Source organism: Rhopilema esculentum, chromosome 7, assembly GCF_057945365.1.
Source record: "Rhopilema esculentum isolate cy_ngs chromosome 7, ASM5794536v1, whole genome shotgun sequence".
In the NCBI taxonomy this organism is placed as follows: Eukaryota; Metazoa; Cnidaria; class Scyphozoa; order Rhizostomeae; family Rhizostomatidae; genus Rhopilema; species Rhopilema esculentum.
The window spans coordinates 13,988,198-13,999,539 of NC_142821.1; the positions used below are offsets into that span (position 1 = coordinate 13,988,198).

Consider the following 11,342-nt stretch of genomic DNA (forward strand, 5'->3'; position numbering starts at 1 on the left):
TCGTTACCCATTCACCATTCAGGTTTAGGCACAAGTCGCTCGTCTTTGCTTTGTTTTATTTCACGCAGTTTGTTGATAAATTTACAAATCATTTGATTTGTTCATGTTTTAATATCTTTGATTTGAAATGTAACAAAGGCCAAGTTGGGTTCGGAGAAAATCCTACAATCATGTCTTCATTTTGGATTGAGTTTGTACTTTATCTTTTCCTTGCAGTTACTGCTACAGGTATGGACTAATTAATTATTTCACCTACAATTTGCAGTTTTCATTTCTTTTTGCATTGGGATATTTTAGGTTGACTGTCGTATTTTTTTTCTCTTTACAGTTTGACATTCAAAAGGAAAACTTAGTCGTAAATAATACCATTTTCAATAAAAAAAGGAACTGCTGCTAAATTAAAGATGCTTTCTTGGCCTGGATTATTTTAAATTTGCTTGACAAACAAATTGTTAAACAAGACTTGAGAATATTAACTTTTGAGATGCATTTTTTTAATTAGTTTGATTTTCAATTATGCCTTCAATTTTCTTTGAGTTTTTCAAACTACATTACATAACTGTTATTCTGTTTTAATATTTTTCGTTTGTGCTTCCTCGTCTTACCCAGATTCACTTTATCTGCAATTTTTTTCCAGCTGAGGAAACTTTCATAGCAAAACTTGTCGGAGTGAAAAACCCAAATGTAAAAAGAACGCATCGCCTCGAAGGCAGAAACGAAGTATTTGCGACCCGAGCTACTTCCTTTATGAAGAAAGATGGCGACTTATTCAAAGTCCACAGGCCTGGCCTTTTAGGCAAAGAAAACACTGTTTCTTTTGAATCTGTGAGACTTCCAGGATTCTTCCTTCGCCAGAAAAACAAGAAAGTGCATCTTGATAACCTCAAAAGCAGATATATTTGTAAGTAGATTGGACCGCATAGAACGGTTCTGTTTGGAACTGATCAAGATGATCAATGTAGGACCGCAACTGTTTATTATTTCAGTTTGTCTCTAATCAACAATAGAAATTACAGAAATGTGGAAAATACCATTTGTAAATATGAAAGTTTACAAATATCCACAGTTACCAATATTAATTTGGCAATAGCCTTGTAGGTATTTTCGTACATCAATTCATAAAAAGTTCAGTTTAGTTTTGATGTTCTTTTATTATGCAATTATATGTCTATACTTGTAACGAATTTATTGAACTGGAATATTTTTCTCAACATTTTATGACATATGAGAGATAAAGGCTCAAGGAATAATCTTCTTTTCGACGCATTAAAGACTCGATTTAAAAAGATGTTGTATAGTTGAGAAAAGAGTAATAGATGTGGGAAGAGATGCTAAGTAGGTGAATAAAGGGGATGATTGGTGGGGTAGGAGGTTGGGTGGGGTAGGAGGTTGGGTGGGGTAGGAGGCTTGGTAGATGCGAAGAGAGGCTAATCGGGCAGAAGAGAGGTTGGATAGGTGAGAAGAAGGCTGGGTAGATTAGCCGAGGGTAAATTTTCTATTTTTTTGCTTTGTGTAAAAACTAACTTTCTTACAACTTCTACTTTCCAGTAAAAGATGCGACGTTTAAAGAGTCAAGGAACGGAATCGGAGAGAATTTCCGTTTGTTTCTCCATGACAAACTTTACCTCTGCCACGAACAGAACCGAGGCCTGTCGCTGTTTATGTTTGCAGACTCACCGAAGAGAGACAAGTTTAACTGTGCATTTAACATAGTCCAGCAGGCCGGTACGAAAAATGAGGCCGTGGTGACTGAAGCACCAGGCAAGGTAAAGGACCACGTTTCCACATATGTTAAAAGCAAAGCGACTGGAGAGTCGTATCCAGAGTTTAAGGACCTTGTAAATGCGATAAAACAAAACAAAGATCCTTTTCCATCTCAAGCTGGAGAGGGACTTGTTGTTGTCTCCGGGCAGCCGGCAAATGACGCAAATAAGGCTAAGGCTGAAAAGACAGCAAAAGAGAATGCAAAACCAAACGCAGCGAAAAATGCGAAGACGAGGACAGCTGCGACAAAGAAAATGGCAGCCCTGAACAAGGGTGCTGCATCAAAAACACATGCCAACAAGCCTGCAAGAAAAAACATTGCCGCGAATGCTGGGCCTAAATTGTCCCTTGGTAGTGCATCATTACGGCCGCTTAGCTCACATAAGATGCAGCCCCTGCATGAAAAGGATACTTCGTTTTTCAAGCCGGTTGGCAACCAGTGGGTTAAAGGCAATGCCAAGTTGCTTCAATCAAATTCTTATTATAAGCAACTGAAGTATCAACAAGACCTGGCAAAAAAGCGAGCTTTCATGAAACAACAAGCTCTGACGAAGCAACATACATTCGCAAGACAACAGGCTTTAAAGGGGATGCAGTACTCCAAAAACATGAACGCTTATTTCGCTAACAAGAATAAGTTGAACCAACAACGGTTGCAGGATGTTGCAGCCTCAAACAGACAGATCGTTTCGCATATCTTCCCCGCTCCGATATCCAACCCTATAGGACAGCCCATTCAATACATACCCCCAAGCCAGTGGAATCACGTGATGAGTTTGAATGAAGGCTCTTTGATCCATAAACCGGTCCAGGCTCCTCAATGGACTCATAACGCCCAAGACTTGATAAAAAGCCACTCTGCAACAAGCTCCTACGCAGTAGATAACTTGTTGACTGAACTGCACCCTGAGCTCAATTTACTACACAATGCTCACCATGATGTCAACGAAGTTGTTACATCGGATCCAAACATTCACCATATTGATTTAAATCCTGTTGTTAATCCCCCGTTTCTCAGTCATCCGACCCCCGTCCAAATCACTACCATGCCTCACGAAACTGCGACGCATGAAGACCTCGCAGAGGTTGCCAGGGAACCCGTAGCTTCCGTAGAGCATATAACGTTGCCATCGGCAACCCCGATAGCAGGTCATAGCAACGAGGTATCTGTCCACGTGGAACATGTGCCATCACTCATGGTTTCTGTACCTCATCCTTCAGTTATCACTTCAAATTTGGAAGCGGCACACGAACTTGTGCACACGCATCCGGACATAACGTTGCAGGAAGCGTTTGACAAGATGGAACCGATCCATAGTCACCCGATTGAAATTGGTAGCGAGGCGGTTCATCATATTCACTCAGAAAACGAGCCAGACAAAGCATTTCATATGCGCACGCATTACGTCACTGGTAAGCCTGTTGACATGAGCGATGGCAGCGAAGATGACAACATGAAAGAAGTTCACGTCGTGCATCATAATCATCATCTTGTGCATACAGCAAACGAAGAAGAACAACAGAAATTTGTGTCAACTTTAGTTAATGCAGTCGATGGTATGTTTTTTATTTCTGTGTTTCTATTGTCAAAGCAAAGCAATATAACAGGCTACGTGCCGAGCTTTCCTAAGGGGGGCTTGAGTATGAGAACTTTTTTGATGATTCAGGCAACGAACTTCAAACAAATTTAAAGAAGTATCCCAATTATGATTTGAATCTTACGTAGAAACTCCTTGAAGCTACCTGTAATGTTAACATTTAAATTAACGTTGGCCCTTTGAAAACCACAATCGCTCTGAACAGATATATTTGATTTTTAACAGTCTTTGTAAAGCGGTCAAAGACCTAGACAAGTTGTGACTAAAACTGAAAATGAATGCTAGTCCATTTAAACAATGATTTCTAAGACCCGTTGACTTCATATTTCTTGCAGCAGAATCAACAGCACTCATTTATTTAATCGTTTTAACGGTTGCCTGATGACTGCGTTAGGCATGGAACTCTGAATAGCAACTTCTATGCACAAAAACGAACAGCGTAAAACGTTTATAATATAAAATATCACTATATTGAATAGCTTTGATATATATATATATAAATATATATATTTATATCTATATAGTATTTGTAATGTCCCAACACATGCTGAAAAGCAAGGATGTCTCTTCCAGCATATTCAGCGTGCATTTTGATGGCAATGATTTGAGCATTGATTTAAAGGGGGTGAGGCGATACAGTCTGTCCCTAATTATCTGTCCCTAATTATGGTTCATTCTGGAATAAGCTAGTGTTACTTTAAATTTATGAATTTTGCTCGCAGCAGCATTCAGTGGCTTGCCTTTAATTCCTTGTATGGAATGCCTTAATTCCCCCAGTTGGGCCATGAATCATTGCGAGCGTGTAGCTACATTGTCTTTGCCTTGAGTTTATCTTGGTAATTCTTATAAGAATAATTTGTATTTTTCTAGATCTGTGCATCTCTTTGGTGTTCATAAATGAACTTGACGATCGCTACAGATTAGTTTCGACTATCAATCCTCACGGATATCGACCTAAAGGAAAGAAATTCTCACTAAAAACAATTTTCAAGGAGCCAAAAAGCAGGAAGGTGATGTCCTTTAAAGGTTACGATGAAGAGGATTCCCACAGGGCAGTGCTGCTAAACGGTCATAAAGAGTATAACGTGTACCCGACTAGTTGTGCTGAGGAACCGACAAAAGTCGTAGTCGACAGTGTCGTCTCCAAGACTGGTATAGTCACCACTGGCACTAAAAAGAACGAAGTCTCTGCCCACAAGCGCCAATGTAAGTATCAATCAAAAATGATATCTTGTTATTCGATTTCCTATCATGAAACATCCACACAAGTGGACAATAACTGAAATGTGACATTATAAAAGAGGTCATTGTTAATTCTAATTGTGGCGTTTCCATATATCTTGACACTCGTGCCAGTGCATGAAACTTTTGGCTTGCTTTCTTATAAAGATTATTAACGCAAGTTTTGCAATTCAGTTTTTGTCGAGTGTCACTCCTAGTAGTTTTTCTTCGTCACTTTCCTCTATCAAAGATCCAGAAATATTTACTGTTGCCTCGTCATCTTTTTTCTCGAAGACAAGCAAATGGCTTTTATCCTCATTCATTTTCATATAGATATTTTCAATCCAGAGTAATAGTAAAGCGGCATCCCTTTCAAGTGATTCAAAGATTGGACCCAGATCTGAACCACACGCAAAGATAGTAGTGTCATCTGCGTAGTTACAATCTCCGTATCTTTCACCAGGTAGAAGAAATCATTAATATATAAGTTGGAGAGCAGGGATGCCGCTTTCTTAGAATCACATGAAAGGGATGCCGCTTTACTATCACTCTGGTTTGAAAATATCTATATGAAGATGAATGAGGATAAAAGCCATTTGCTTGTCTTCGGGAAAAAGACGACGAGGCAACAGTAAATATTTCTGGATCTTTGATAGAGGAAAGTGACAAAGAGAAACTACTAGGAGTGACACTCGACAAAAACTGAATTGCAAAACTTGCGTTAATAATCTTTATAAGAAAGCAAGCCAAAAGTTTCATGCACTGGCACGAGTGTCAAGATATATGGAAACGCCACAATTAGAATTAACAATGACCTCTTTTATAATGTCACATTTCAGTTATTGTCCACTTGTGTGGATGTTTCATGATAGGAAATCGAATAACAAGATCAACAAGATCCACGAAAAGGCCTGAGAATCATACAAAGAGATAGTACTTCCAATTTTAAGGAACTATAAACTAAAAGTAACTCAGTATCTATTCATCCGGACGAATTTGCAGCTGCTCCTAACAGAGATATATAAAACCGTAAACAACTTGAATCTGTCTTTTATGGCGGAAATATTTGTTACTAAAAATGTACCATATGCCCTTCGTGGCGGTAATAACCTTGTTTTGCCGTAGGCTAGGACGAATTTATATGGTATTGATACTATCAGATTTATTGGTCAAAAATTAAAGAGTCATAGTCCCGATCAAAAGAAATTAAAGAGTCCCGATCCCTAAAAATATTTAAAAGAAATATTAAGTCTATCAAAACTTTGGACTGCAGCTGCAAATTGTGCAAAGATTTTGTTTCAAATTTAGATTTTTTGTAATCAATTTATTTTGTAAATTGTATTTTATGGAACGCCATGACTGCCTTATGTTATGCACTAAAATTGTGTTGTGTCACCTAATCATTGCCTTCTGTCACATTCTCATAGGACTATGACAATTAATCATTCAATTAGGTCATCATAGGAGTTCTTTGTTTGCATTTCATGGACCACCATGTGCTCCTTTCGTCCTGTGCTGTTATTTTGAGCAACGATCATGTCTTCTCTATGTTACGTTATGTCATTGTAGCATCCAAGTGTGCCCAAAAACCATTGCTTTATGTTGCAGTATCAATGAACTGTTCTATTTAATCATTACATTATACTATTTCACCATTATACTACTTCATCATTACATTATACTATTTCACCATTACATTATACTATTTCACCATTATACTACTTCATCATTACATTATACTATTTCACCATTATACTATTTCATCATTACATTATACTATTTCATCATTATACTATTTTACCTTTGCAACAAATAACTTTGGCGGGAAACGCACGTTTTCTAACAATCAAGATGGCGGAATGTCCCATGAGTATCATCCTCGACAACCTGGGATTGCCACAGTTGAAAGAAAAATTTTCGCAAGAGAAAATCACACTAGATATTGTTGGGAAACCTCACAAGTCGGAAATCCATTATGGACCTTCGTGTTAAATGCACCGTGTATGGTCGCCAAGATGAGTGTATGAAAATCCACTCTTTCGGCTCTAACTCTTTCCATCAGAGCTCCAAGACCAATTTTGCTAAGAGCAACTTGGAGCCGTGCACAGTCTGCATTGTCCGCCATCTTGATTGTTAGAAAACGTGCTTTTCCCGCCAAAGTTATTTGTTGCAAAGGTAAAATAGTATAATGGTGAAATAGTATAATGTAATTATGAAGTAGTATAATGATGAAATAGTATAATGTAATGGTGAAATAGTATAATGTAATGATGAAGTAGTATAATGGTGAAATAGTATAATGTAATGATGAAATAGTATAATGTAATGATGAAGTAGTATAATGGTGAAATAGTATAATGTAATGATGAAATAGTATAATGTAATGATGAAGTAGTATAATGGAGAAATAGTATAATGTAATGATGAAATAGTATAATGTAATGATGAAGTAGTATAATGGTGAAATAGTATAATGTAATGATTAAATAGAACAGTTCATTGATACTGCAACATAAAGCAATGGTTTTTGGGCACACTTGGATGCTACAATGACATAACGTAACATAGAGAAGACATGATCGTTGCTCAAAATAACAGCACAGGACGAAAGGAGCACATGGTGGTCCATGAAATGCAAACAAAGAACTCCTATGATGACCTAATTGAATGATTAATTGTCATAGTCCTATGAGAATGTGACAGAAGGCAATGATTAGGTGACACAACACAATTTTAGTGCAAAACATAAGGTAGTCATGGCGTTTCATAGTAATTTGTACATTTTTTATACTTGGTCTTGATTAGCTAAACGCTATTTTCTCCGCCAACTCTAAATAAATTGTTCATTATTATTATTGCCCGCAACTCGCGCGCGATAGCGCGCGAGTGAAGGGCTTATAGTCTGCCCCGCGTATAAGTAGCATATGGAAGCTTCAGTTCATGTTGTCAGCACTTTGTCAGCAGATTTTGTCACTTTTCTGCTGCCATGACAACTGTCAATCAATTTCATTGTCAATCAATCGGCTTTGTCGAGGAGGTCGTTAACCGCCACCTCTTTGTGCGGAGGGGAATTATCTTCGGAGCGTTGCTCTGCCAAGACTCTGTTAAAGGCCTTCGGTTTTTTTGGCACGAAAACGGTGCTGCATCACAGCTCGGTTCTCCGCAATGGATGGAAGTTTTGATTCGAAGTTTTGGGAATCAAAACCAGTCGAATGCCACACCTTTCTCCCAAAAACTCGAGACCATACGAGCAAAAGTTATGATTGGCGTGACTATCGAAAAATAAATGTCAAACCCTTGAAAAACTTTCATGATTTTCAAAAGGGCGTTGGACTTAAATCAAAGGCAAACTGAACGCCAAAAATTCTTGATAAAAAGAATAGTTTAGCATCAACTAGAGCAGCTGTTTTTATAAAATTGTGAAAACCCAAGATGGTGTCTTCTTCGAATATCCTGACCTAAATTTTCAAAACAATCATTATCAAGGAACTAATTGTTTGCGGGCAGTACTAGCAAGAGCTATTTCTAGTTATTAGTTATATGCAGCTTATTTGCTTATAGACTCACCCTCTTTGTCATTCGCCATAACTTAATCTTGCTCGCTTTCTTAATTGCAGCCGATTCTTGCACCCGGGTGTCCCATGGAACTGACGGGCCTGGAGCATGCTGTGTTTTCCCGTTCGTTTTCAATGGCCAGACTTTCGACAAATGTATTCCGTTTCGTGATGGCGAAGAGAAGCAAAAATGGTGCTCGTTGACATCGAATTTTGACGCAGAAAGAAGATGGGGCATGTGCAGCAGTACGCCTCATTTCAAATTTCTTTTATGAAAATGCTTTCAAAATGTTAGCCAGCTATTTCACACATTTCATAATTAGATAAAGGGAGTTTCTTCTTCATGTTGATAATTCTTAATTTTTATGATGTTAATGTGTGTATCTTTCATTTTATATTTGATGTTACTATTTGTTTGCAGTTCACTTCTGAAAAATGTTGAAAATATTCATTTGTATTAGTGTTTGTTCGTTATGTCTCCCTGCGTTCATGAATTTTCTTAATTTTTTATTGCAGTTCCAGACCTCGGAATGCTGCAAGCTGAACCCGCCGAAGAAGACAAAAACCCTTTATGTCCTTCGAAGTGCAACAACGAGTGTGGCAAAGACTGCCCGATGGCCTGTTGTTCAGACTCAACATCAAGCCTTTTGCATTGACGTCAAGGGAGCATTCAAACCTAGCTTAAGGTGGAAGGGAAGTGGAAAGAGCCTTAAGGTGGTTATGACTGGGACGGGTACACATGATCCTTCCCTTCCTAGCCAATCACCGTCTTTCTTTGCTCACCGGCCTACCAATCTATCCCATCATGGAATGCTTCTCCGAGTTATTGAATCTGCATTCGAAGCATGGTGGTTTTTGCTAGCAAAGCATGGCAACGTTTGTCAAATCAAGATTATAACATTATATTCTCTCATAATGTGGAGAAACTCTATTTTGATAGGCAAACACGCTATAACGGGAACCCTGTTTTTTACACCAAGTCCATTATTTTGATTCGTTGTGGGATGTTGTTATGTACGTAATTGGCAAGTACTTTACTCATTTATTTACATTTTCGTCTGTTTTTACAATTTTATGCCACCAAATCAAAACTTTGCATAAATAGAACGGGTTTATCGATTCCCCTGCATGTCAATTTTCCTTTTCTTAAATAAAATTGCTGTTTTAGAGCAAAACGTCTTTAAATTTCCAATGTATGCGAACCATTTACACGTTTGTTTTCTTTCACATTTTCAATAGCTTTGCGTTCATTTCTGCATAGTTTAGATGTCCCAATTTATACCTCGATACATTCACTCATTTTTATAAGAAGCTAAGCTTGGGATCAGCAATCAGTTTCTAAATTTTTATTGATTTCAGTGCTGGACTTTTTTAAAGGTTTCTATGGTACCAAATGCCAGCGAGCTTAGAAGATGCTCATACCTCTCAATTAAGTAGGATATATGTCTAAGCGTCGACAAGAATCAAAACCACCAATTATTAAAAGCTGGATTTTTGAGCAGAATATTTTTGTGACCTTAGGACTCTGCTACTTATGTTCGATCTTTGTAAAAAATGGGTCAACGGGTGTTTGCAAGATTTCCGTGCAGTCATGAGTGTTTGCGCTCGTATCACTGGCAACTTATATAACAATATAACAATTTGCCCGTGCGAAACCCGTGCGATAAAAGCATCTGATTATTTAAACGTCTTCGCATGGTTTTTTGTCACGTTGCTAAATAGGAAATAAATTTAACTCAGTTTTAGAGAACACCTGTCGTATGTTTTTGAACAATTGATCTTGATAGTTTTATGTTTAATAAAACACAGCGAAATAAAACAGAAACACATTGCTTGGGTTTCTACATTGATTTATCCATTGGCGAGTTTTACAATATTTTGAAATGTGTTACGGCTTCTAACCAAAAGATTTAAAACAGCATGAAGTGTTGGGTCTTCTTGCACTTTGAATTGGTGATTTGAATTGGTAGTTTACATTCCACAATTAATCATGCCCATCAGCTTGGCCCTTCTTCGCTTGTATGCGTAGCCTTCGATTGATGGATTTCGCCTGCAGTACCAATGATAAACTGCGGAACCGGGAGCACGATCTATCTGGTATTCTGGAAGACGCTCATACGGGTCCATGGAATACATATCAGCCCCTAGAAGGAAAGGCATCTTATCATAAAACTGCACGACAGTATGTCTGTATTTAATCACCTAAAACGTATTTTCGCGCAACAGAATTGGCAAATTCATCCAACTGAGTATTTGCATACCAGCAATCTCTGAATTGTGCGCAGCTGGCGCGGACCCATTAAAATTTCCATTAAAAGCAACAAATGAAGGCTCTCACATCATCACAAACTGTGTTTCTCTCCGGCTGGACGATTTCCCGCCATCAGCCGAGCGCAAAGCCTTTGACAGCGCTGTCGACTTGCCCTGGAAGCGTTTTTAGTTTTTCCAAGTGCAAAACAGCCTCATGTGAAGCTCGGGCCAGCAATTTTTGCTCTTCGCTAAACCTCGTATCCACCCGAGCATGCCGAATAGAATGTCAGCGTGACCGCAGCGTGTTAAAAAGCGCTTTTCAAGGCAATAAAAATCAATTTATAACTGCTTCACAAATTTATCGTCAATATGAAGCGTAAAAAAGCACAAGAAACCCAGCAGTTTCTAACAAAACCAAATTTGAGTAGAGTTTTTAAAGATATTTAAAGATAATGTCTCTTGTCTTGAAATTGTCTTTATATTTTCATATCCGCGTTCGGGAGGCAATTTGCAAGAAGTCACGGCCCTCCCAAAGAGCAAGTAGATTTTATCGTAGAAAAGACTGACATTTTTACAAATCATCTTTTCGAAACTATTGAACCCCTTAAAATTATTAAACTCTTATAAAGGGATCGCTGAATCATGATCTTTTAGAATTATAAATTCTTGCTCTAGATAGATTTATGCTCGAAACATAATTTTCAGATTTGTAATTCCTATTGTGGGCCATTAGACGTTAATAAAAGAAATTAATCCTGTATACAAGATTAGAAATTAAAAATGAAATATAGAATTAAATATCACAATATGGCGTGATCTTTATTTTATACCCAAATGGGATATAAGAAATTAAATCAATAATTGTAAAAGCTATGCGCTTTACGAAGATAATAAATATGTTATTTAATTGTTCATGGCATTGCTTTCTGGTGATCTTCCTCGTTGTGGATTTCAT

At 37.8% G+C, this 11,342-nt stretch overlaps 2 protein-coding genes across 2 annotated transcripts in view; one reads left to right on the forward strand and one right to left on the reverse strand.

Annotated features, from left to right (window-relative positions):
* Positions 1 to 11,299, forward strand: LOC135683110 (uncharacterized). The gene is made up of 6 exons (XM_065198273.2): positions 1 to 228; positions 638 to 901; positions 1,549 to 3,321; positions 4,233 to 4,568; positions 8,201 to 8,383; positions 8,654 to 11,299. The coding sequence occupies exons 1-6, from the start codon at positions 171 to 173 to the stop codon at positions 8,791 to 8,793; spliced, it is 2,754 nt and encodes a 917-aa protein (XP_065054345.2). The 5' UTR covers positions 1 to 170; the 3' UTR covers positions 8,794 to 11,299.
* Positions 9,971 to 11,342, reverse strand: part of LOC135683112 (abhydrolase domain-containing protein 2) — an 18,410-nt gene continuing 17,038 nt past the window's right edge. The window contains exon 9 of the mRNA XM_065198275.2: positions 9,971 to 10,281. The gene's annotated coding sequence lies outside the window, so the exon portion shown is untranslated. The remainder of the gene's footprint in view (positions 10,282 to 11,342) is intronic.

What these genes read in the sequence shown, in the direction of transcription:
- LOC135683110 (XM_065198273.2), top strand. Translation starts at nt 171, where the DNA reads ATGTCTTCATTTTGGATTGAGTTTGTACTTTATCTTTTCCTTGCAGTT. An exon ending in CCTTGCAGTTACTGCTACAG is followed by an intron (nt 229 to 637) that starts GTATGGACTAAT and finishes ATTTTTTTCCAG; the next exon opens with CTGAGGAAACTTTCATAGCA. An exon ending in CTCTGCCCACAAGCGCCAAT is followed by an intron (nt 4,569 to 8,200) that starts GTAAGTATCAAT and finishes TCTTAATTGCAG; the next exon opens with CCGATTCTTGCACCCGGGTG.